A 27,125-nucleotide genomic window follows, 5' to 3' on the forward strand; every position below is an offset into this window, starting at 1 on the left:
AGAGCTCTCGGGAATCCCGGCCGCTGTGAAAGCAAGGCGAACAAAGTAGTGCTCTTGCGGACCGAGCGCTACTTCGTTTGCTCGAGCCGGGCCAGAGAATATCATGTGTATCTAGTATTGCAATCACTGCAGATGTCATAGATCGTATGCATTCTCATATAGTGTGCATTCTCAAATCGTCTACACAACTCTCCCCCACCAAGATTAAATCACGAGTGCCTCCCCCCGAAGATTAAATCTTGAGTACTTTGCCCCTTCCAAGATTATATCCTGAGTGCGCTACTGCTCCACATGTTTGGCAACTTCCCAGAACAAGACTGCATGGTCACTCTCCCCAATTGGCAGCAGTGTCTGCCTTGGTTATGGACACATATTCTAATGCTATTATGAGATCCAATACCCACGAACCCCCTTTCCCCTCTATAACATGTTGTTCATATTATAGAGGGGGGAAAGTATGCAATCACCTCAATTCAGCAATCAACGTTTCCATATCTAAACTCTCCTATAATTTCCTTCCTAGACTTATTGTGCTAATGTGCCAATACATGGAATCAACATCTTCCTCTGAACTTCTTCTAGACAACAGCAGCACCCAATAACATATTTTATCATATTTCTCACTATCTCAAATCAGACAGCCACAGAACCGTCTCCCTAAAACCTAAACTCTTCTTTAACCTCTAATTTTGTTGATTTTAATTCTGCAGCTATCATCAACAATATCCCACTGCTGCCATATTCCGTCTGTCCTCCCTGAAAATACAATACTCTATATTCTTTCACTGTAACTATATCATTTTCAGTCAATCAGTTCTCACTAATGCCTATCATTTTTGGCCAAGTCGAGTTTACCAATGACACAAATTCCTCAATATTATTCCTTATACTTCTTGCTTTCGGGTACATACATTTCAAAGTCCTATTGTACCTATAGTTACTCCTGTATAATGTAATTACCAACCCATTCAAATTTGGAAACCTCTGAATGAACCCATTTGGCATTGCATAATCACTACTGTACACATTGGCATTTATCAAAGGAGTGGCCAGACACATGATTGATTTCATTCTCCTTAATATCTCTTGTTTCCCAGGATTTGCGCTTCTACCCTCTCACTAAACACAACTTTCTCCAAACGTCTAACTCCAAAACCTTTTAAATATAGTCTGTCCGGCATATATAAGTTCCTTCATTCATCAAATTCACTACATGCATCAATAAACTGCATACCATTCTTCCTGCACAACTTCTCATTGACTCATTAGCAATCATTGCCTTTCTTCGCAATTCTGTCCTATCATAAAGAGCCAACAGATACACAATCTTTACTTTCCTATGCTTTATTTTTGCTTCCAGTAACAGCTCGTTCATATCTTCTCTCATTGCATATTTCTCACAGTTCAAATCATTTGTGCCAGCCAAATCAAATCACTCCTTTGCTTCATTCTTCTGCATACTCAGAGCGTCGGTAACATCCTTTATCTTTGCGCTTGGAAAACATTCTGTCGTCACTTTCTCATTAAGTATACCCTTTATCATTGAATTCCCACACAATACCATCCATTTTCTCCCAGTTTTTCTTCATCTAATGCTTTTCCCTTTCACTATTTCTTTCATTTTCCGTCTTTCTGTACCACCAGCCAATCGTTTCTCCAGTCGCTAGAGCTCACGTTTTGTCATGTGAAGGAATCCGAGTTAGCGTTCAATTTTTTTCTGCATTAGCATCTCATCATCCACATTATCATTCATTGTTTTCGCTACATTCTCCACAACATTTTGACAATCCTGCCTTATATCCTTATTATCAGTCACTTCATTGTTTTGCGACTGGCATTTTTTATACTCACTTACGAAACATTTCCGACAAATATTTTCTCCATTCTCGCTATCATACTACAAACCATTCACTCTCAGTGACTAATACATTAAACACTCCATACATTGCACTAAATCCGCATATTGATATCAGTCAGCATCGATGTCTTGGTCGCCATTTTATTCGTACGGATAGGTGCCATAACGAAAAACGACTCTGAAAAGCATATAACTTAATAATATGCGTAGTTGACTAAAATTAACAAATAAAATAAAATAAAATAAAATAAAATAAAATAAAATAAAATAAAATAAAACACTTCTAGGAGACAAACTTCTTTGCTGTCTAAGCATAATCTATGAAACCAATTGAAACTTTACACCAGGGAACATTCTCTTATGTAAAAGACACGCTACATTTCTTAGAAAATATCAAAGGCATCACCTTGACTTCTACTGATATAATTGCACACTTGGACATAGTAAATGTTTCACTAACATTCCAAGAATAAAAACCATACAATTACTTCAAGATATCTTCCCACCAGGCAGAGTGGAACTCTTTAAGCACTGCATCAACAGTATATTTTGTTTTGAAATTTGGACAATATTTTTTTTAAACAGAAAGAAGGACTAGAAATTGGTTTTCCCTTTTCTTTTTGTTATCTGATATAATCGTGGATGAGTTTAAAAAAATAGTTCTCCAACATCAAGGAATACTACCAAAAATTTGGCCAAAATTTGTTGGAGATCTATGTCATCTGGCACTGTACTATTACACAATCAGAAAATTTCGTCACGATCTCTAATAAAATTCATCATCAGATTAAATTCACAGTTTAGTTCGAAATAGGCCTTTACCATTTTTGAATACACTAGTTTGAAATATCCCAATAAAACACACTAAACTACTCAGTCTAAGGGAAACCAGCTAACACAGAAATAGCAAACCGTTACCTACACGCCACTTCTCGTCAACACCTGAGCATAAAAGGGCATCATTTATGCTCCTTATATTCTCTCCTTACGTGATAAAGACTACAGAATTCTCACCATCATAAATAAAAGAAACCGGAAACTAGAGTTCTTGGTTTCTTTTATTAAGATTTAATAAGTTTTAATTTCTTTTGTAAAGACTAAAGTATCTCATTTTAGTCTTTACAAAAATAGCTACAACAGAACCTTAGTAAAAAATTTCATTTTTAATACCAAAATCATCAGAACAACAAAAAATCCAAGAATACAAAAAAGCACTGATTTTTCCGTATACAGAAATAATCATAGATATATTATATAATAGCAAGATTACTTCGTCAACAAACCTTAATAGTCATCATCTACCATTTCAACGAAATCTGTAAATTTCTGAAACTTCCTAAACGTCTCGCCCGCCACTCAAAAAACTAGGTGTCTACAAAATCAGTTGCAATTGTAGACTACTTTAGATAGGACAGACTGGCAGATCTCGTGAGATAAGCTGATCGGTACAATACAAAGATGATGATAATAAAAAAAAAACACAAATCAGTGCTGGCGATATATATCAGAAACAAAGTACCGAGTAGAATGGCAACAAACTGAAATGCTCCACACTGATTACGATTTTCACTCAAGAGTGATGAAAGAATCAGTTGAAATAATAAAGCATTGTCAACAGTGTAACAAAAAATAAGGGAAGATATTTCGTGAAATCTGTTCTTCCTTAACCCAACACAACACACGTGGACGTAGAATTAGTGGTAATAGTAGTATACTACGAGCTAACAGCCAGCATAATAGCGAATGCACGTTTGTCATTGTTTAAACGTTTTAAAATATTTTTCACTAGAAATTTTAACTGTTATTATTTCCTTTCTAGTTTTTAGTTTATTCATGTTATTATCTGATGAAGTGAAAGAAAGTTTCACTTTGATTCAGTTTTGACTTTTGAGCCGAGCATTATCAAAAGTAAGCTGAGGTGTTTCTTAGGAGAAAGCAAACAAATATGTGTTTAGGAAGGATTGAAGTTGACTATGTTGCTTTCACTTAGATAACGGATGCTGAGGGGATTAGAGTTCACGGTACCTATTACACTTTTGCAGCTTGAGATGTTTGAGCAATGCAAGGTTTGTCATACGAGTAGGACGAATTATATGTGTTTTCATCCGCAAAACTATGAATAGGGTTTGCCGTCAACAGGAGTAGGTCTGTGATTTGCATTAAGAAGAAGGTGAGTGGAATGACACTCCTGGGTGACACCAACATTAATAGAAAAGTCTCAAAATAGGTTTTGTGTCATGTTGGGATCGATCTGAGAGAAAACTAGCATCCATCCACACAAGGACGAAGACAGTCCAAATGATGGCATCTTGTTTAGAAGCTCTCGATGCCAGACCCTAATCAAAGACTTGAAGATATCAATAGCAATGCCACAAGATTCTCTAAACATTTCCATGGAACAGATCCTTGTCTTACTCCTCGTTTGATTTTAATGGAGTTTGTAATAATGTCATCAACTGGAACAGATGATTTCTGGTTCCAATATAAGTTTTCAATGATCCTGATGCCGTTACCATCTAATCCACTTTAGTATGTTGGACTTTAACAAATAAATGTTTTCTCTAAATTGATGAATCAAATGAATACTTGTTTTGGTCACTACATTTTTGGAATACGATCTGAGAAGAGAAAAGAGCCTCTCTTGTTCCAAAACCGTTTCTAAAGCCGAATTGGGTATCTCTGATGGTGTCTTCACATTTTCTGTATATACGTTTTTGGATTATTTTCAGAAACATTTTGAGAACATGACTCATAAGGCTGATTATTCTATAATCATTACAAGTTTTCACATTTGCTTTTTTAAGTAGCTTGATGAAAGTCGATGTTACCAGTCTTGAGGAATTATGTCTGTATCGCAGATCTTATTAAATAACTTTACTTAATATAGTAATTTAGTCACCTTCTAGTAATTTTACTATTTCTTCTGGTATTCTATCAGGACCTAAGGCTTTACCATTTTTAGCTGAGTTCAGCGACATTCTACCTCTGATATTAGAATGTATGACTTTCCATGTGTTCATAAGTATTTTCTGGGTTCTCTCTGTTATCAGTAAAGGGTTCTTCTACATATTTCACCCATTCTTGTATTTTATCATCCTTTTTGGATATTATTTCTCCCCTTTGGTTTAGAAGGATACATAGCTGTTTTTCTTAAATGTATCTGAGGTCTCTTTCAGCTTTTTGTGTAGATTAAAATTGTTATGCTATTCCTGTAGAATTTCTATTTCTTTACATTTTTCATTCATCCAAATTTCTTTTGTTTCTTTGATCTTACTTTTAATAATTTTCTGAATCTTTTTATATTTTGTGGACTATGATTTTTATATGATCTGCGGTGATCCATGAGAAAAAGAATTTCGTCAATTATCCAATCTTTCTTTTTTACTGCTCTATCAGGACACAACGTATTGGTACATTTCTCTATGAAGAGAGATTTTAATTTGCCCCATTATTCATCAACCCTCATGACATCGTCATTCTTGATAACTGCTATCTCTTGATTCTGATCTTGACTCCACTTGTTTCTTATCTCTGGGGTTTTTATCTTTCATACAGCAATACTTTTTTTGTTTGACGTTCCTTAAGTATAGTTTTCAATCTACGTTTTAACTCTGTCAACAGTAGTTTATGATCAGAAGCAATATCCGTACTTGGATAGGTTTTTGTACTCTTTACGGAACTTCGAAATCGTTTATTAATTAGTAAATAATCAATTTTGTTTCTGACTATATTTGTATTATTATCCAGTAGTGATCACAACTACATAGCCCTTCTGGATGGTTGCTTAAACTGTTTGTTTGTGATTATTATCTCCTCTTCTTGGCAGAATTGAATAAGACGGTCTCCTCCTTCATTTCTTGTCCCTGTCGTTGTTCGCCAACTACATCTCCACTTCTACCTTTCCCAACTTCAGCATTGAAATCACCCATGACGATGTTAATATCAGGCTTCTTTGTGTTTTTCATTAATCTTTTAATTGATCAAAAAATTCTTCGATCTCGGTATCACACTTGTGAGCAGTAGGAGCGTACACATCTATAAGGTTAATATCTAGTGATTGATCTTTCTATTTTAATAATATCATCCTCTCTGAGTAGGGGATGAAGCTCAACAGTGACTTATTGGCATCATTGTTTAATATTATTCCAAATCAATTTCAAGTTTTGATGGCTGTTTTCACCACTTCCAGAGTAATACTTTTTCATATCAGTAATTTGATTTTTCCTCATCTTAGCCACCTAATTTCACTCATGAATAAAATTCTAATTGCAAGTCTTTTCATTTCCGGGATAGTATCTCTTAGTTTACCTGCTTCGTACAGGGTTCTGACATTGCAGGTTCCTAGTTTTAGTCAACACACCATTTTGAGCCTGGAGATTCTTTGCACCCCTGTCCCATTTAAGGGACGCCGAGACCACGGAGCCATTTGTGTAGGTTTTCTCGCCATGGTGGTTAATCTGAAGAGAATAGAGCAGTGGCTTGTCCATTTGCTTTCTGCTCTGCAGTAGTACAGACATACACAATAAATTGTATTGCCATCTGAAATTTTCTAATCACAAGCTTTACCATCATAATGAAACTTCAAACTTGTGCCAGTACTGACAGAGCTGCTTCTTTTTGTCAGATTATTGAATCCTCTAATTTTCCTTGTGTCCACAGTTAGGGGCCCTAACAAGGAACTGGCAGCCGGAGCCAGCTGAGCCCGAGTAGTTTTAGAGGTCTGCTCCTCAAAAGATCCTTCAGCATATTTTACCGTTGAAATATGAACCCTCTTCCGCTGATTTGTCCGTTGTTCTTCAGAGAGGTCCATTATCATCCTTGCAGGGAGTGTACCATACGGATGAACCAGGGGCATACTCCCACAAAGGGTTCTCTCCTTTAAACAATTGGCTGTTAAGGAAAGGTTCACGAATATGGGTAACATTAAAGTGAGAAACAGGACCAGAGAGAATTACTAACATAAACTCGCCCAGGAAAGTAGAAATTACCGTGCACTGGATGGCAGGCACGTTTCAAACAAATTACTTACATTACACTTTGAAAAATATGGTCAAATAGAGTTTATGGACAATATCACCACGATTAAAAATGATGATTGGGCATGTGTTCTCGGCATTAAAACGAAAGTTAATTCTAGAGAATTAAGCGAAGTAGTAGAAATTGAGGAAATTCTGTATATTATCCGAGTAAAGAAAATAATCAGAATTGTGGTTAATTCCAGGATGACCACCCTAATCCTTTATATGTAAGAAAATAAATCATGTGATAAGGCAGTGTTGGAAACCAAAATGCAAGAATTGCCTCCTCAACATATGGTCGATAATTGTACTGCAAGTACATATGCCTATATTTTAAGGAGGAAATTGAATGATCAGGAAATAAATGAAACAAAAGAGCTGGAAGATAATGTGAAAGATAAGGAAACAGCAATAAAATCACAAACACAAGAACAAATGATTCAGGATAAGAAAGTTATATAGTAGGAAGGGAAGGTGGATAAATTCTCATCCTCTGACAGAAATTACTGGAAAAACGGAAGAGAAAATTGAAGCAGATGCTGATAAAACATGTCCAGGTACTATGAAAGATGAGGTCACAAAAGAACCTGAAAGAACTATGAATAATGAAGAAAGTATTAAAAACAAAATAATAATAAATACGTGGAAAGAGAATCAAAACAAGGGATTGAAAAAAATCATTGATAATTTCAATGATTTTGTGCGCAGAAGCTGGGGGTGAAAGAAATGATAGTCGTAGCGGAAACGAATGATTTGAAAGGAGATAAATTTAATACGAGAGAGGACGTGAAGGTATTATTAGACGTAGCGAAAGAAAAGAGTGACAGATTTAGGATAACGAGTCTGTTGCCGCAGTATGACAGAGAAGAGTTTAGGAGGGCCATAATCGCAAATGACTTTATGCGCAGGTTATGCAGATGGTGTGATGTAAAGTTTGTGGATGTGTGGAGTGAGTTTGATGGGCGAAAAGATATGTACAAGATGGATGGCTTACATTTGAATGGATTTGGTGTGCGAAGACTGGAAAAAGTGTTGCTGAGTGAAGTGAGAGTGGATGTGATAAATTAGGGATACTAGAACTATTAAGGAGGGGAGGATGTGGATTTGCAGACATCAGTGAGGCAGTTGAGTGTAAGAATGTTTATAATGTGCCCGAGCCAGTATGAAGGACAAGAAATCAGAATGGGATAGTTAGTATAACGCACCAAGATAGGGGTGGGACAAATAGACATCTGCATTTCATGTATACTAATGCCAGGAGTATTAGGAACAAGATGGAAAAATTTTTGGCCTTGGTTGGCTCATCCTGGCACAGGTAATTGGCATTAGTGAAACATGGATGACAGAAGATGATATGGTTAGTGTGATAGAATGTGTAGGGTATAGTGTGTTCAGGAGGGACAGAGAGAATAAAATGGTCAGATGATAGCTGATGAATTGCAGCCAAGAAGAATAGAAACTGTATTGCAGGATAGTGAAAAGAGCTCATTTGAGGCTATTTGGTGTGAGACTGAGACTAACTGAACAAAATGTACAGTTGGGTGCTGGTATAGACGAGGTAATGGAATAAATTGTGAAGATATTATGCATAGACAAATTAATGAAATGTGTGGAAGGAGGTAAATATTTTTGGGAATTTCAACTATATTAACATTGATTGGAAGGAGGAGAGGACACATGTGAGGATGGAACTGGATTTCATTCAGTTACTGAGGGATATTTATCTGAGACAGCATGTAATGGAAAATACTAGGAGTTCCAGTGTGCCTGACTGCCTGACCTTGTAATAACATTTGAGAATTTGATTGTAATGAATATGACCATGTGGCCACCTATTGGTAAGAGTGATCACAGGGTCTTGACCTGGGAGGTGGTTAAATGTGTGAAATTTTCGGTTAAGATAGGGTATATGTAGAATTATCATGCTGGGAAGTGCGACAAGCATAGGAGATTGCTTGGTTCAGTGCCAAAGCATGTAAAACTGTCACGGCTGGATGTGGTTAGGGCAACATTTGCAGGAAGTGGTCAAGGAACATTTGCAGGAGGTTATGGAGGGCTGTATACCTAGAGTCCGAATAGTAAATCAAGTATGGGTTAAATGGGTGAATAACACCATTAACCTTGAGTTGCAAAAAAATAAACAACTGTGGAAGGAATTTAAGGAGAAAGCTGACCTGCAGGCAAACGAACGGTATAAAACTGCAGGCAAATGAAGTTAGATGCTGAAGAATACTTTGACGAGCAGAGATAAGAAAGTTATTGTTCCTCTGTATCGAGCCTTGAAAAGACCACATCTTGATTACGATGCCCAGATGTGGTCACCTAGGATTCTTCTTGAATGGGAGGAGGTGGAGAGGATCCAGAGACTACTGACCAAGATAATAGCAGATCTATTGAATTATTATTATTAGTAGTATTTGGGTAACTCCAAGGAGTCGACAGACTCATCCAGGGAGGCCTTAACATCATGTCAAGAACAATTATTTGACATTCAGACAGTATCAATCATACCTCGGCTTGAACTGATTCATAGTCACAGCACTCACATCAGACTCTAGCAGCTTATTTCACTCATTTACCACTCTCCAAGTAAAAAACCTAGCTCTAACACCCTTGTTAACCAAATTCTTGCCCAGCTTCCATATATGGCCACTAGTCCTCCCACCACCACCAGTATTATTCTCAAAAATATCTTCTGGATTAATCTTATAGAAACCCTTCAGTAATTTGAATGTCTCAATCATATTACCCCTTTTCCGTCTATCAACCAATTTTTGTAAACCATAAATCTTCGATTTGTTCTCATAAGGTTCATTCCACAGAGCTGCCGCCATCTTGGTCACTCTTCCCTGGATCCACTCCACATCCTTCCCATCAAGAAGAAACCCTGGTGCCCATATTTGGGCACAGTAGTCCAGATGAGGTCTTATCAGGGCACGATATAGAGTAACAATAACTTGTTTGTTTTTGCTTGTTAAAGTATTTTCCAGTAACCAAGTGATTTCATGAGCTGATTTAGCCACTTTTGCATTGTGCTCCTAAACTTCAACTCCCTATCCACCAACACTCCCAAATCCATGGCCTCATCAATCTCCTGGAGTAGGGTTCCACCAATGTGATATACGGCTGCTAAACTTTTCACTCCAAAATGCATAACCTTACACTTTGCCACAATAAATTGACATCCTTTTCCCTAGCTCAGTCCTCCAAACTATCCAAATCATCCTGCAAAATTTTGACATCCTGAGCACTGACAATTGCTCTACCAAACTTTGCATCATCAGCAAACATGTGAACACTTCCTCTCAGATCCTTACCTATATCGTTAATGAACAAATTGAAAAGTAGTGATCCAAAAACAGAACCCTGCGGCCCACCACCAGTCATAACCCATCTTTTGGACTCCATTCCTGAATAAACCACTCTCTGGTATCTCTACACCAACCACCCTGATATCTATTTCACCAATACTATATCCATCCCCATTTGCTGCAGTTTACTGATTAGAGTTCCATGTGGTATCCTGTCAAAGGTCTTGGCAAGGTGCAGTAGAATCACTGTAAACCCATTACCCTTATCCAGTTCAGCCGTCACTATGTTACAAAACGTGAGTAACTTACTAAGGCATGATGCACCCTTCACAAAACTATGTTTCCCCCATACAGTATCCTAATTTCATCTATCCAATCCTGTATTCTTTTCTTGACTAGTTTCTCCAAGACCTTGACAACGATTCCTGATATGCTAATCGGACGGTAATTTACAACAGTAGTCTTGGAACCTCTTTTATGCTGTGGAACTATTTTCCCTTCTTTCCATCCCCTCGGGACTAACCCAGACCTGAGATTCAGATTAAACAAAATGGTCAAGGGTACTGACAATTCTTTAGCCACTTCACGTACGACACGAGCTGGTATACCATCCAATCCCACAGATGTATTGACATTGAGGTTTTTCAATAGACTACTCACCTCCACCTCATTCACTAGAATTACCGTATAATCTATTGGTTCATTCATTTCTGCAATGTCACCACTTGGATGATATACTCTTGCGAAGTGCTCGCTTAGTAATTCAACTACATTAACTGATTAGGTTACCGCCCTACCATCGGCATTCTTTAAAATCATTCTGCCATATACATTTTTTCTTTTACTTGCAACATATCGAAAAAACTGTTTAGGGTTCTCTCTAGCCTGCATTGCCAATGTTCTTTCGTAATCCTTTTTTGCTTTTCTTATTAGACTCGTTACCCTTCTGGCCTGGTCTTTATACTGTTCATGTGCCTGCCGGTCACCTTTCTCCTTAAATTCCTTCCGTAGTTGATTCTTTTTTTGCAGCTCAAGTTTAATGGTGTTATTCATCCATTTAACTCCTACTTGATTTATTATTCGGACTCTAGGTATACAGTCAGCCACTGCTTCATGCAAACACTTTTTAACCGCCTGTCATGCACTATCAACTTCTGAATTTATTGAAAAGAATTTATTCAATTGACTTCCTACCATACCAGCTTTGTTGATTCTGTTGTCTATTTCCATATTTAATTTACCATCTTCACTAAAAATCTTGTCTAAGTAACTGAAAAGTTTTATTTGTTCCACAGGTTCTCCGTTCAAAACACAGTTGACATTTTCAGCGATTCTACCTATTTTCATTGTCTTTGTCTTTTTATTGCTGACCTTCATACCATATCTATTACAACAGTTATTCAATTTAGTCAGGGAATCTTGCAGACTTGTAGCAGATTTATATAGAAGTATAACATCGTCCGTATAAAGCAAAGAGCTGACATTAACATCTATAATTTTGATATCATGTTTAATACCACTTTATTTCATAATGTGATCCATATAGATAATGAATAAAAGAGGGGATAATGTACATCCTTTTCTTATGCCAGATTTAACATTAAACCATCTTCCTGTACTTCCTTGAAATCTAACTGCTGACTTACAACTCAAATAAAGACTAAGTATTGCTTGATATAATGCCCCATTGACACCATATAACTGTAGTGTATTGAATAGCTTCTCTCTTGGCACCTTGTCATATGCCTTTTCCAGATCGACATGAATATAACTAATAATCTAATTTGTGTTATGTAAATTTAGCTGTTAATGACTAAGAGAAGCAAATTCACAAAATGAATTATTTGTTACAGAGAGTAATATCCTTCAGGAGGATATTTTTCCAAGGCTTTCTTGGAATTGGCTTAGTATCCCATAATGCTAATGCTATGATTAATGAGGGATGTTAAGGGCAATTGATGTGAAGTCATTATCCTCTATATAAGTGTGAACATCACACGCAGATATTGTTTGCTTACACTTGGTAAAGGATTAAACCAATAATATAATTTCTTGGCATCTTTAATTAATAAGTGACTGCTGTGTTTTTGCGTAGACAGTTATGCTGAACGTTAGTATTGTTTCACCAATTCTCAGATATACGTGTTTTTTTTTTTTTTTTATGTTGGTTGGCATCCTGTCTTTCACTGGGGGATTTACCACCCGTTCACCCTTTACCTAATGGGTGGTGGGTGATAGACTTGTTTTGGGTTCTCTATAATTCCAGTTTTACTATTTTCAAATGACAACTCTGAGAGTCGTGTATACTGCATTTAATATGTCGAGATTTCTTGTTAGTTATTACTGAAAATATGCGTTTTCACCTTATAAATACTGTATATAAGTTTTTAGCAAATGAAAACAAGAAAGTTCCAAGATATTTATCGAAATCACGTATATTTTCTGTTTCTTCTTAAATGATTATTTCCTTCTGATAGTGTTGTAAAAAATGTTGAATTGTTTAAAAAATGAGGAAATTCAAAGAAGCTAATTTTTACAGAGTGCAGTTAATAATGAAATTAGGTTGTGTAATTTATTTTTGTAAGCAGAGTGCGCTGTAAAACCCAAATGTGTTAAGAAAGAGAAGAGTTATTTTAGTTGTTTAGGACTATGGCGGGTGGTGGTACTATCGGAAGTGATGGTACGATATCAGATGATCAGCTCGTTAAAACTAATGAAGAAGAGGAGGAGGAAGAAAAAGAAAGAAAACATTTTCAACGCATAGTAAATGCGTTTCGTTGTTACAGGTCAGAATTAGCAGTTTTAAAATTAATAGCTTATGCTCTGTAGTGTGAAAACATCATCTGCTGTTCTATGCTTAGTGTTGCTACATGGAATAAATAGCGACTGGATGAATGAAAAGTGCCGTCTTATTTCTCATTATTCCAAAAAGAGGTTTCCGAGAAATAAAATAATGAACTCCTTCTCTGTACACTTATTTATTTTTTTAAAAAATAAAGTTGTATTCGTATAGGTAAAAGTGGAAGTTACAGTGATAATAACAACAAAAATAAATATGTTCTTCGTGGGAACATAAATACAGTAAAAACGATTTCACCATATAGTTGGTTTCGACACTTTGTTTCACTTACCGATGATTTCCTTCATTTGATGGTTTATCAGTTGACCCGTTTTTTTGTGTAAATCATTCGTAATTACTGGGGACGACATTTAATATTTTCACAGAACACAATTTTTTTCTGAAAGGCTAGTGCGCACTATCGGTTCTGAGGGGGAAACCCCCCCTTCAAATTAGGAGGATGTTTTTCTTGGAGACTAGTTGTATGTAAATTGAGAAATGAAATGTGAATGAAGACAAAACTATTGTCAACAGTCAGGCAATTTATAGTTTTTGAAGTATTTAAATCAATACAAGTTGGATTTTTTTAATTTATAAAATCTAAATGCTTTTCATTGTTTGGCATACTGTAAGTTCAGTGTTAATGTATGTGGTTTCCAATCTTCCACCATTCGAAATTATTAGTGTAATATGAGATGTAGGCTTGGCAATGTTAGTGTCACTTCGTCATCACAATGAAGACTAAGAACAAATGGTCATGTATGCAATATTGAGGTAGTTGTGCTTTTTTGAGCTATTATTACCATGGAGATTACTATTATTATTATAGTAACCTCCATGGAATCAATGGACTCATCCTGGGAGGGGGCCAGTTAACCAGCAACATCTATATCGTAATGAACTTGGAAGTTATTTGCACTCTGGCCATGCATTCCACTCACCAGCAACTCTCCATGTAAAAAATCTACTCCTCATACCCTTCACATTTTTATACAGCTTCCAGGGATAGCCTCTTATTCTTCCAATCTTAACATCCACTCTTTATTATTCCTTCTGTATTAATATGGTAGAATCCCTTGATTAACTATTATATCTCCTGTTCACCAAACTCTATAATCCAAATTCTCTAAACTCCCCTGCATAACCAACACTCCAGAGTTCCATTATCACTTTCATAATTTTTCTTTGGACCCTCTCTAGATTTTACACATCACAATGAAGACTAGATGATCAAATTTGAAAACATTAGTTCATGTGTAGTTGGATCAATACCTTATATATAGAGGCACCACATCCTTATCCCTACATGTCAAGGCACTTTTTATCATATCAGTGATATGATGGGCAGTCTTTGCAACATTAGCAATGTGCTCTTGGAACTTTAGTCCACTGTGTATCATCACCCCAAGATCCTGAATCTTATCTCATTTGTGAAGTACTGCTCTGCTAATACAGTATATATATATATATATATATATATATATATATATATATATATATATATATATATAGTTGTTCCCATAATAATAGGTGCTTTAGGCACCATCCCTAAAACATTGAAAAAACATCTAGAAGCACTCGAGTTAGATGGATTAAAAATTAGGCAGCTGCAAAAGGCCACTTTGTTTGGCACAGCTTTCATTTTCAGAAAGTATTTCCACAACTCATAGGCCCTTGGGTAGGTCCTGAATTAGTGGAATATAACCAGCCTTTTCTTAAGACTAAGGAAGCAAATCAAGCTTTGATGAATATTATATATATATATACTGTATTAGCAGATTTTGGGGTACAGAGACATAAAACTATGTGTGTGTATATATATATATATACACACATGCACACACACACACACACACACACACACACACACACACAGTTTTATGTCTCTGTACCCCAAAATGTAACACCTTTCATTTATTAATATTAAAACTACGGTCACACTCATATGTCCAAGCTAAAAGTCTATTCAAATCTTTCTGTAGAGAATTAACATCAGCAGTATTCCTGATAATTTTACCTACCTTGGCATCATCAGCAAACATTTGAAGATAGTCCATATGAAATATGGACTATCTTCATGTGTCCATACTGTCCAAATGAAACAGTAGGGACACAAAAACAGAACCCTGAGGTATGCTACTAGTTACCTTTGTTTTTTGAGACAGTGTTCCATCATACACAACTTACTGATATCTTTCAGAAAGCCAATCTTATCTATCTAACCAATTGGTTATCCAGTGCCATCTTCTGTAGCTTATACACTAGTCTATCATGTTACTAATCTATTAAATGCCTTTGCAAAGTCCAAGATACGCTATACAAATCTCCCTTATGTAGTTACATTTGTCACTTATAAAATGTGAGCAAATTGCTAAAATAAGACCTGCCCTTCACATACCAATGCTGACCATATATCCATATTGGCCATATTCCTGACCATATTTCATATGTCCAACAATACGATCCTGTATTCTATTTCTAACCAATTTTTCCAAATATTTGACCACAACTTCAGATGTACAGACCAAGCTATAATCAGAAACTATAATTAGAGAGGTACTATTCTGCCTTCTTTGCACTGTTTAGGAACCTTCCTCACTGCAAGACTTGCATTAAATAACATAACCAGGTCAGAGTGTGGCTAACTGTTTTGCACCATCCTTTAAAAATATTTGGTGATATGTTATCCATTCTCATAGCCTTATTAACATCTAACCCAAGCAACACTTGATACACCTGATTATTTCACTTGTAATGCTTCTAATATTTGCTTCCCTTCTACATGTAGTATAGCATCATTCTCACTGGTATGATTCATTCTCTAATGAATTGCTCATTAAATAATTCCACTATATCATTTGTTATGGTTACTCTGCTACCATAACTCTCACCAGTGTCATCCTACCATAATTATTTTTCATCTTGCTTGCCACGTAGTAGAAAAATTCCCTTGGATTATCTTTGACCTGACTAGCCAATTTGCCTTTCATATTGTACTTTTTCTTTTTTAACCATGCTTTTCACTTTTCTGGCCTGCAGTTTATATTCTTCATGCATTTTTTTTTTTTTTTTTTTGTTATAAATTGTCTTGTACCTCCTCCACAACTTCTTTTTCATGTTGTTTGCTTGATTTCACTATTCATCCATCTCACCCCTCTGTTTATTTCCTTAGCTCCTGGTATATAGTTATACATTGCTTGTGTTAGATACTGCCTCATCATTTCCCATGCATTATCAGCATCTTTTGTGCATGCACAACTCACCTTATTGTTTTGATGCTGGTTGACTATGGAGCTTCTCATACTCATCCACTCTGTAGTTCCACATATATATCTTCTTAATAACAACCTTTTCCTGTTTGACTACCTTCCAAACCAGTACCTCATGATCACTCTTACCAACAGGTGGCAGTGTTGATCCTGTGTTCACAAGTACCTCCTGTGAGGGTATCACCAAATTCAATACCCAAAAACCTCGTGTTGCTTCCATCACATGCTGCTTTAGATAGTTATCCCACAGAAACTCAACAAATTCTCTCTCCTTGTTACTATACACTATCTCATCTTTCCAGTCCATTCCTATAATTAAAATCTCCCATTAGGATCATCTTCCTTTTACTTGCCCAACTAATTTGTCTAAACATTTAAAAATCAGTACTCTCCACATTTCCTGGCCTATAACAACATCCGTTTAGAAAAACATATCTAAAATATTCTATTCATTTCAACTTCATACCAAACAGCTTCAAAATCTTCACACGTACTACTGTTTTCCACTTTCACTCTTGAAGGGCACAATTCTTCTGCTATCATTAACAGTACCCACCCTCCTCACTTCACCTGCCTAGCCTTTCAGAAAATTGTATATCCTACCATTTTTAGTTCTGACAGTAGATCATCCTCAGTCAAGCAAGTTTCACTTATACCAATTATCTTTGGGCATACTGATCAATGCTACAAGCTCAGCCACTTTATTTCTGATACTCCTTACATTGGTATACAAACATAACAATTCCACACTGTTCGAAGCCATCCCACCAATACTATCACCCCATACTCTTTTCGATCTGACCATCCATGCTTCTCTGATCCTAACATTCATTTTTCATTCATGTCCTTATCATCCTCACCTTTTTAGGCTGACTCACTCTGTTCTGCTGTAATTACTTCCTCACCTTTATATCCATTTTTTTCCTGTCCTTCCACAACCCCCCCCCCTCCCCTGACCCTTAGCATTAATTTCGTATGAACCCTATGTACTCATAGTAAACAATAATTGCTCCAGATGTCTAAACACCAAACCCATTCAAATGCAATCTGTTAGCTTTGAACCTTTGTAACTGCACTTCAAATTCACTCTATATATTCACAAGTTGAACACATTTTGTCATTCAATTTAATGTGTTTTTTACTAAAAATACTAAAAACTGAATTAGCGAATATACAAGGAGACAGTACATTTCTGATACAACTTAACATATTCACTATTAAAGTTTGATATACACAGAAAAAGTTAAATACAGACCAGACACCGTCATGGGGGGGGGGGCATGATACCTCTGTCACTTTGCAATTGTCCTCCATTTGATTTCAGTATATAGTGTTCCTTTGGGTATCTCTGATCTTCTCTAACAGTGAAATAAGAATTACTATCACCTTTTCTCTCTCTGACAAAGAATAACAGATAAGAAAACTCCTACAAGGAATATCTGCTAGCTTAAATTCGGTTTTGTCTTTTCTTATTTTTTCTTTACTTTTATATGTGCGCTCCCTCATCTTGTAGCCTCTTATTGAAAAAGTTTTTTGGAGAAAGGTGAAACACATCACTTCTGAGATAGTCATAATTGGTTCCTAGGAGGGATTTAATCTTGCCCATGAATATATATGAACCTTTTTTTTTTATGTAAAATTTGAGCTAAAAAATTTGTGAATTTTAGCTAACCCATCCAGGCTGAAACAAATCTTGGATTATAAATATCAGTCATTTAAATAGTTTAGATCAATAATACTATTATTGATCTTACATTGTGCAGTTAATCTAAGATTACTAATCCTTATAAATTTTGTGACAATTTGTTTAAAATTGATGAAGCTCAGTGACCAATATTGATGTTTGTCTTTCCAATAATTTCATTTTTCATCATTATGCATGCCCACACTCATCTCTTTATTTATATATATCAACCTCACACACAAGTGATTGCAAAACCTATAACACATCAATACTGCATGTGGATGCTGATGTGTTCTTCTCACACATTGTTTAGTCATGTCTCCTTTGTTTTAGACTTGCATGTATTGGTATGTATAATTTTGGCACATTTCCTGAATATGTATAGCTTCCATATACTGTGGATGCAAATCAACAAATTGCTCTTTTTTTTTTTAATCCATTTTTCATAGTAAATGGATTTACTTCATCAGTATCCAGTATTTTCTTTCTGAAAGATTGGAACAATTCAGCTTGTGTTTAATTGTTGTCTTTTTCTCTGTGATGTATTCATTCCGTTAAACATGGGTGCTAGTTCACTATAGGTTCATTAGTTTTTTTTACATATCTGAATTTATATCTGCACTTACAGGGAAAGCAGTATACTGTTCATTATCATTTGCCAATCTCCACTTGCATACGGCAATTAGGCACTAGTATACATAGCCTCAGTATGTTGGGACATCAACTCCACAACTTTTCAACTTCCCTTTCCTAAGGATGAAATGAATTTTAGTAGTTTCACCTGATTGCTGGCATGTGGTCAGTGATATGATGATTTCTTTCTACCACATCCCAGATGCCTAATAGAATTGAGATTCAGTGACTTAGACTAAATAGTGTCAAAGCTCTGTTGATATTAAGGGTTCTAAGGAATTCTAGAACATTTTCCCAATCATCGCTTCACTAGTTATGAGTATGCATGATGGATTGACATTGTGTTTTGTATCACTTTCCTGGCCTGCCTTCTGCATGACTCAAAAGAAAAATTCTTCACTTTGTGTGACCTTTCTCCATCCTGTGATATCCAATTGAAGTTACTCAGTTATATATGTGCAATTTTCAGTTACATTACCTTAAGACTTCTTACTTGTTTTCATCCATTGCTTGCCACATATCATTAGTTGTATGTTACTGTGGATTCCATTTAGCATACAATGATTTGGCCACTGAGTGTGTATATATGGTAAAGAATAGAATATAAGATTGGATTGATGGACATAGCATTCTTTATGATGGTCAGCACAGATTTGTAAAGGGCAGGTCCTGTTTTAGTAATTTACTTGCATTTTATAATAAAGTGACAAGTGTGTTAAATAAGAGAGAATCATATACAGTGATATTCTTAGACTTTGCAAAAGCGTTTGATAGATTACCACATGATAGTTAGCATACAAGCTGCAGAGGATGGGAATAGACAGTGTATTGGTTAGATGGATCAGAGATTGGCTCTCTGAATGATACCAGCAGGTTGTGTATGATGGAGCAGTGTCCCAAGAAAGGAGGATAACAGTAGCTTGACCCCAGGGTTCTGTTCTTGGGCCCTGCTGTTTAACTTGTTTGTGAACGATATATCATGTGGACTGACTGGGGATCTTCAGTTATTTGCTGATGATGCAAAATTAGGAAGAATTATAATAAACTTAGTTTAATCCTTTATCCAAGTGTAAGCAAACAAAATTTGTGCCTGAAGTATCTTCAGGACTGAGGCAACTCATGGTGAAGGTGGACCAAGCTCTCATTACTCCTTGTCTTAATATCTTCCATAATGCAAAGCACATCTCCTTGCAGCATGTATAATGCTATGCATTAAAGGAAGGGCCACTATCCAGACCGCTTTCGACTTTTATTGAGGTCTCGTCAGTGGGAGCCAGACCCAGAAGTGGTGATACTAAGGCAGAAGCAATGGAGAAGTCATATTTACCTATACGAGTTGCCAAAAGGTGTACCACCTTATTATTAAATTACTCAGGATTTAGAGAAAGATGTTGGAAGTTTTTTCCCACTTGGTTAGACTATAACAAATTTAGTTTAATCCTTTATCCAAGTGTTTGCACCTGAAGTATCTTCAGGACTGAGGCAACGCGTGGTAAAGGTGGACCAAGCTCTCATCACTCATTGTCTTAATATCTCCCATAATGCAAAGCACATCTCCTTGCGGACATGTATAATGCTATGTATTAAGGGAAGGGCCACTACCCAGACTGGTTTGACCTTTATTTGAGGTCTTGTCAGTGGGAGCCAGACCCAGAAGTGGTTATACTAAGGTAAAAGCAATGGAGAAGTCATATTTACCTATACGAGTTGCCAAAAGGTGTACCACCTTATTATTAAATTACTCAGGATTTAGAGAAAGATGTTGGAAGTTTTTTCCGCTTGGTTAGACTATAATAAATTTAGTTTGATCCTTTATCCAAGAATTATAAGTAGCACTGCTGATATTAATTCCCTTCAGGAGGATTTCAATAGACTTTTTACTTGGACAAAAGCATGGGGTTGTAGTTTTAATATCAATAAGTGCAAGGTGTTACATTTTGGAGTACAGAAATGTAGGGCTGTGTACTATATCGATAGAACATACTGCAGAAAGTGGAAGAGATTAGAGATTTGGGAGTGATGGTTGAAAGTAGACTGAAGTTTAGAGGGCATATTGCTAGTGTGGCAAAGGCTGCACATTGTAGTTCTGCTATGATAAGAAATACTCTTAACATGTAAGGATAAGGAAGTGGTTATGCCCCTATATAAGGCACCAGTCAGACCACACTTGGACTATTGTGATCAGATCTGGTCACCTGGTTTTCACTGTGATGTGGAGACATTGGAGAGGGTTCAGAGATGAGTGACAAAGACAATATTGGGACTTTGGAATGCTGGCTATGGAGAGTGGTTGAAATGTGGATTGCAGAGTTTGGTGGATAGGAGGAAGAGAGGGATATGATAGACATTTAAGTTAGTGAGAGGATTTTATCAGATTAATCCAGAGGAGATTTTATAAAGAGTAGATGGTGAGAGGGGAAAGAACCAAAGATCATTCCTGTAAGTTGCGTAAAAGTGTGGTGAGGAGAGAGGTGTGAGGAGCAGATTTTTTACATGGAGAATTGTCAGTTCCATCATTTTCATTTGTCAATCATGCGTTCCATTCATTTTACATGAATGGAACGCATTACCAGAATGTGTTGTTAATTCAAAGAGTGTTAAGGATTTTAATATTCTATATGATAAATATGTTGTCAGTTGAATGAACCTCCCACAATGAGTCTGCCGACTCCATGGAGGGTGTAATATATGTATAGATAGATAAACAGAAATCCCTCTGTTTATTTGGTCTCCAAATAAGTAGAAACTCATATTACAGGTCCTTTTGATTAGTGTATACCCTTAAAAAAGTTTACTCCACTACCATTATTTTTTTAATAGAGGAATCTGACAAAGTTTTATTGATTTACCTCTTGCAGTGCACAAAATACGGCATCACTCATTTAACCAGATAGTAAATTAATTTCCCGGTGTGGATCTGATGATAATCAAATCACTGTCTGTATTTGCACACACACGAAGCATTGTCCTTATGACCTTTGACTACTACTGTGTAGAGAAATTCTTATTGATCTTTCATGAACTGCACCTTTAAAGATTTTCTGGTAAATGTTTTTTACTTAAATTATACTGATAATGCTCATTTATATGATTTCACAGAAATTTCCAGTGTACTTTTATAAAACCTTAATACATAATTAAGCACCTTAATAAATAGTATTATCTGTATTTAACAGTTCCTTGCTCTGTGTATCCATCATTCATCATTTTTGTACATGTGCAACAGTCCACTTAACACACTTTTCAGTTCCCTGTAATGACTAACATCATTAATGAAGTGTGAATCTATAGCATCGAAAAGGTATTAGGTACTGCAATTAAATGTTAATCAGATTTAAGGAAGAATCTTCAGAATAGTTATTATGATAACTATTCTAATATAACTATTAAATAATTGTATATATATAAAATGCAAAAATGTTCGGTTCTGAAATCTGATAGTTTTTATGTTACATTTCAAATATCTAGCTCTGAACTGTTGGTTTTTTAAGATAATGGGCAAATGTCAAGTTAAAATTCTCTTCAGAAGCACCTAGCAGATGTATATCCAGATATGCTAATGATCTAGGAGGGCTCAAATTAAAAGTAAGGCTTTTTACTCAAATTATGGAAAAGCTTCATGCTAGAAATATAATATTTTCAACTTATGTTCGAAATTTTTAGTTATTTCCAACACAAAAGTAGAGATATAAAAACAATGCATGTAAATGCTATAATTACACATAGAGTATATAATGGATCTCTAATAGAAAATATTATAACTGCAGCCTAATCTAACAGATAAACTTAGGCGTTGACAGTTATTAATGACTTATTTTTAATGGTATTAACAAAACCAAATGAACTATCTTATAAAAAGATGTTTTATTAAAAGTTTATTTTTCACTTGGTTAGACTATAATAAATTTGGTTTAATCCTTTATCCAAGTGTGAGCAAACAAAGTTTGCGCCTGAAAATATCTTCAGGACTGGGGATAAGGTAATACAACACCGGGCAACTCGCAGCAAAGGTGGACCAAGCTAACATCACTCCTATCTCAGTATCTCCCATAATGCAAAACACATCTCCTTGCGGATATGTATAATGTTATGCATTAAGGGAAGGGCCACTATCCAGACTAGTTTCGACCGGAGTAATTTAATAAAAAGGTGGCACATCTTTTTGCAACTTCTATAGGTAAAGATGACCTCGCCATTGCTTCTGCCTGGTATCTCCACTTCTGGCCCTAAGGTCGAAACTAGTCTGGGTAGTGGCCCTTCCCTTAATGCATAACATTATAAATATCTGCAAGGAGATGTGTTTTGCATTATAGGAGATACTGAGATAGGAGTGATGTTAGCTTGGTCCACCTTTGCTACGAGTTGCCCGGTGTTGTACTACCTTACCCCAGTCCTGAAAATAAATTATTAATAAAACATAATTAAAAATTATGTTTTATTAACTTGCTTATATTTTGCCGAATTTTAAATCATCATCATCATCAGAGCAGCATGTATACATGACAGTGAAACAATACAGTAATGGACAACTTTTGTTTTGTTCATTACAGTATTGTTTCACTTATTCACTGTTGCATAAGTGAATATGCTGTGTTGTGCTCTGATTTGAAATTCAGCAAAATATAAGCAAGTTAATAAAGCATCTTCTTCTAATTATTATTATTATTATGTGACACCTCCAGGGAGTCCAAAGACTCATTTAGGGAGAGTGTGCGAACAGCATCAAATGATTGAACTCCTTCCAACTACTAACCGCACTCAAACTTGCTTAACTTTTTGCGAGCCATTAATAGCAGAGGCTCTACCAATCAACCAACCTTTGCTGCCAATTATAAAATAGTTCGTTTCGTGTTGTTAACACCATTAAAAATAGGTCATGAATTATAACTGCAGCATAAGGCTTTTTAACCTAAGTGACACACATAAATAAATGTAATACTTCAAAATATTTATTTTTTTAAAAAAAGAGGATTATAAAAGTGAAAATTACGTATTAAGAATAACAAATCTTAAAAATGAAGTTGCAGGGATATATTGAAGGGGTGGCGATGACAACTCAGAGAATTGCAACAATACTGAGGAAGACATTGGCCAGTAGAGATTTTTGGTAGTTTATATATGGCTTTGATTAGACTACATCTGATCATTAAGATTTGAAGGAAATTAAGAAATTTGGAAGAGGATATAGAGGTTGATAATAAAATTGATGTTGGAACTGCAGAATGTTGGTTAGGAGGATAGACTGAAGGCATGTCATCTGCAGATTCTGAAGAATAGGAGATGAAGGGATTGTGTTTGAGGCATTTAACTGTCAACAGCTGTTTACCCAAACAACACTGAAGAAATTTTGTATATAGTAGAACAAGGTAAGGAACAAGACCATCCCTACAATTAGCAAAAGTTAGTAACAAGCAATAGGGTAGAATAAGTTTTTATATGGAGAGTGGCAAGAGCTTAGAATGCATCACCTGAGAGTTCAGGAAGTGGATGGTTTAAGGAATGGTATGATACTGTGTTTGAGATCCCACAGTTAGTCTTATGACTCAGTGGAGGTTATGGATAATAATAATAATAATAAGTAATTTTAATTATTTTGTTGTTGTTTTCTTTCCTTTTAAATTATTTTTGTAGTTTTATTGCATATACTTGAATATATTTTTACTCAAAATTTAAAAATATTTTTAAATTAATAAAATATTTTATTATTATTATTATTATTATTACATGACACCTCTAGGGAGTCCAAGAACTTATTGTGGGAGGGCACACTACTCTACTTTGCTAAATACATCTCATCCTCTCCTTTACTACTACTATTCCTCAAATACTACTCAGTTCTCCAACTACTACACTATTACCATCAAGGCCATCTATCGCATATCGATTCCTCCCCAACTTAATATACCATATTGTAGTGTGCTTTGAATCCAGGCAGAATATAACATTTTTAGCATATTTAAATTTAAGAATCTTTTCAGGTAGTAAAGTCTGTTTAACATAATCCTTACTTTATTTACGACATCGGTGATATGCGGTTTCCAGCTTAAATTACTATCAATTTTTAATCTTAAGTAAGTTATTACACTGACTTTTTCTATTTTCTCGCAGGTGAAGTTCATTTTTCCAGTAGTATTTCACAATTTAAATCACATTATGAAGGAAAGTGGTATTAAACATGATATGAGAATTGGAGATGTTAATGTCAGCTCTTTGCTTTATGCAGATGATGTTATACTTCTAATTAAATCCACTACAAGTCTGCAAGATTCTCTGACTAAATTGAATAGCTGTTGTAATAGATATGGTATGAAGGTTAGTAATAAAAAGACAAAGACAATGAAAATAGGCAGAATCATTGAAAATGTCAACTGTGTTGTGAATGGAGAACCTGTGGAACAAGTAAAACATTTCAGTTATTTAGGCACTATTTTTACTGAAGATGGTAAATTAAATATAGAAATAGACAACAGAATCAGCAAAGCTGGTATGGTGGGAAGTCAATTGAATAAATTCATATGGAATAAGAGAGAAATTAGTCAGAATACTAAATTAGCTGTGTACAAGACATTGTTCAAACCAGTTTTAACTTATGCATCTGAGAGCTGGGTCAGAAGTAAAACACTTGACCAAAGACTAGAGACCGCAGATATGAGAGTCCTGAGAAAGATTATAGGCATGAACAGATGGCATCAATGGCAAAATCATATTAAAAAAGAGGATATTAGGAAAGAACTTGACATTGTCAACATCCAGGAATGCGTTAGCAGAGCTAATCTCAGGTGGTATGGTCACTTAAACAGAATGGGCGAGGAAAGATTAGCAAAACAAGTGTTCTCTGACAGGTTAGCAGCAAAACGACCCAGAGGAAGACCAAGATATAGGTGGATTGATACAGTACAAAGTGCCTTAGATGATAGAAATATAAGATCTGATAATGTTGGAGTCTTGACAAGTAACAGACTGATTTGGAGGAAAATTGTAGATAGGAAGTTAGTAATGATGTAATTTTTTCATGTAGTACTATCATATCCTGTACACCCCTTGAGGGTACATGTCAGGAATTTGATGATGAAATTTACATATTTAGTTTTCGAGTCATTCAGACTGGGTTTGTTTGACTGGAACCAATTTGTTACTTTCAAAAGATCAGCATTCACGATGGTTTTATTTAGTTGAATTAAACTGATAATCCCCATTCCGTCCAGTTTATTCAAATCCTATTGCAGGGTTACCACATCTGCACTGTTACTAATAACCTTTCCTAGCTTCACATCATCTGCAAACAACTGAACATCCCTTTACAATTCACTGACAATGTCATTCATATAAAGGATAAACAATATAGGTCCCAGTATTGAGCCCTGTAGGACCCTGCTTGTAACCTTCTTCCTCCTTGATATTACCTCCCCATACACAGCTCTCTGATATCTATCAGATATCAGAGAGCTGTGTCTCTGTGTATCAATGTCTCTGTGTATCAATCTAACATCTAAACCCATGTGCTGCAATTTAAATATCACCTTATCATGTGATACCCTGTCAAATGCTTTTGTAATCCAAAAAAAAATGGCAGAATATTTCTTTCCGTCATCGATTGTTCTTGTCACTTTATTATAAAAGGCAGTCATATTGCTAAAGCAAGAGCACACCTTAACAAATCCATGTCGACTCTCACAGATAGCATTACCCTCATCTGCCCAAAGCTGTATATGATCCTTCATTAATTTCTCTAAGATCTTAACAGCTACTGATGAAACAAATTGGTCTATAATTTGCAACTTCCAGTCTGCTACTTCCCTTATGCAATCACTCTATCTTACCCTCCTTCCACTCCTTGGCCAGACTTTCATTGAAAAGACATGTCAATGGAAAGGTACCCTGAAAACCCATGGTGAGATTCCAACCAGGCCGGCAAAGCAGTCCCACTGCTTTGCCGGCCTGGTTGGCCGAGTGGTTAGTGTATCTGCTCTCTAGCCAAGAGGCTGTGGGTTCAAATTCCATCAAGGGCATTGGTGTTTGTGGATTGTCCTGCTAACCAATTACCATATGTACTGCTGTGACTTGTGTCCTGGTGCAGTATGATCCTTGATGTCTTTGCACCATAAAAAAAAAATAAATAAAAAATCAACCCACTGCTTCATTGACACCCTGAGTACACAGTATTTGAAACATAGTCTCTCTCTCTCCTTGCACTTCTAAATCCCAAACCTGCCCTATCCCTCTAGTACTAAAATCTGCTTCTCCAGGATGAAATACCCCAATAAAGAGTTCATTGAACAACTCCTCTATGTCCTTTGCATCAGTCACTCTATTCTCCTTTTTATGCAACAATGTCATTCTTCCACAATCATTTCTCCTCCTGCTGGCGACATAGTGAAAAATTTCCTTAGGATTTTCTTTGGATCTCAGTGTCAATTTGTTCTCATATTCCAGTTTTGCCTTCCTTACCATACTAGTCACTGGCCTGAGTCTTATATTCTTCATGCATCTACTGTCTACCCCTTTCCTTATAT

The 27,125-nt window shown here is 35.9% G+C and overlaps 1 protein-coding gene across 1 annotated transcript in view; it reads left to right on the forward strand.

Moving 5' to 3' along the window:
• Positions 1-12,836: 12,836 nt before the first annotated feature.
• The window catches only part of LOC150101166 (protein-L-histidine N-pros-methyltransferase CARNMT1), a 153,822-nt gene continuing 139,533 nt past the window's right edge, over positions 12,837-27,125 (forward strand). Inside the window, exon 1 of the mRNA XM_090402181.1 lies at positions 12,837-12,973. Within this exon, the coding sequence (XP_090258307.1) occupies positions 12,837-12,973 (137 nt within the window). The remainder of the gene's footprint in view (positions 12,974-27,125) is intronic.

Source organism: Typopeltis vanoorti, chromosome 12 (genome assembly GCF_054136105.1).
Source record: "Typopeltis vanoorti isolate ZY-2024b chromosome 12, IOZ_Tvanoo_1.0, whole genome shotgun sequence".
Taxonomy (NCBI): domain Eukaryota; kingdom Metazoa; phylum Arthropoda; class Arachnida; order Uropygi; family Thelyphonidae; genus Typopeltis; species Typopeltis vanoorti.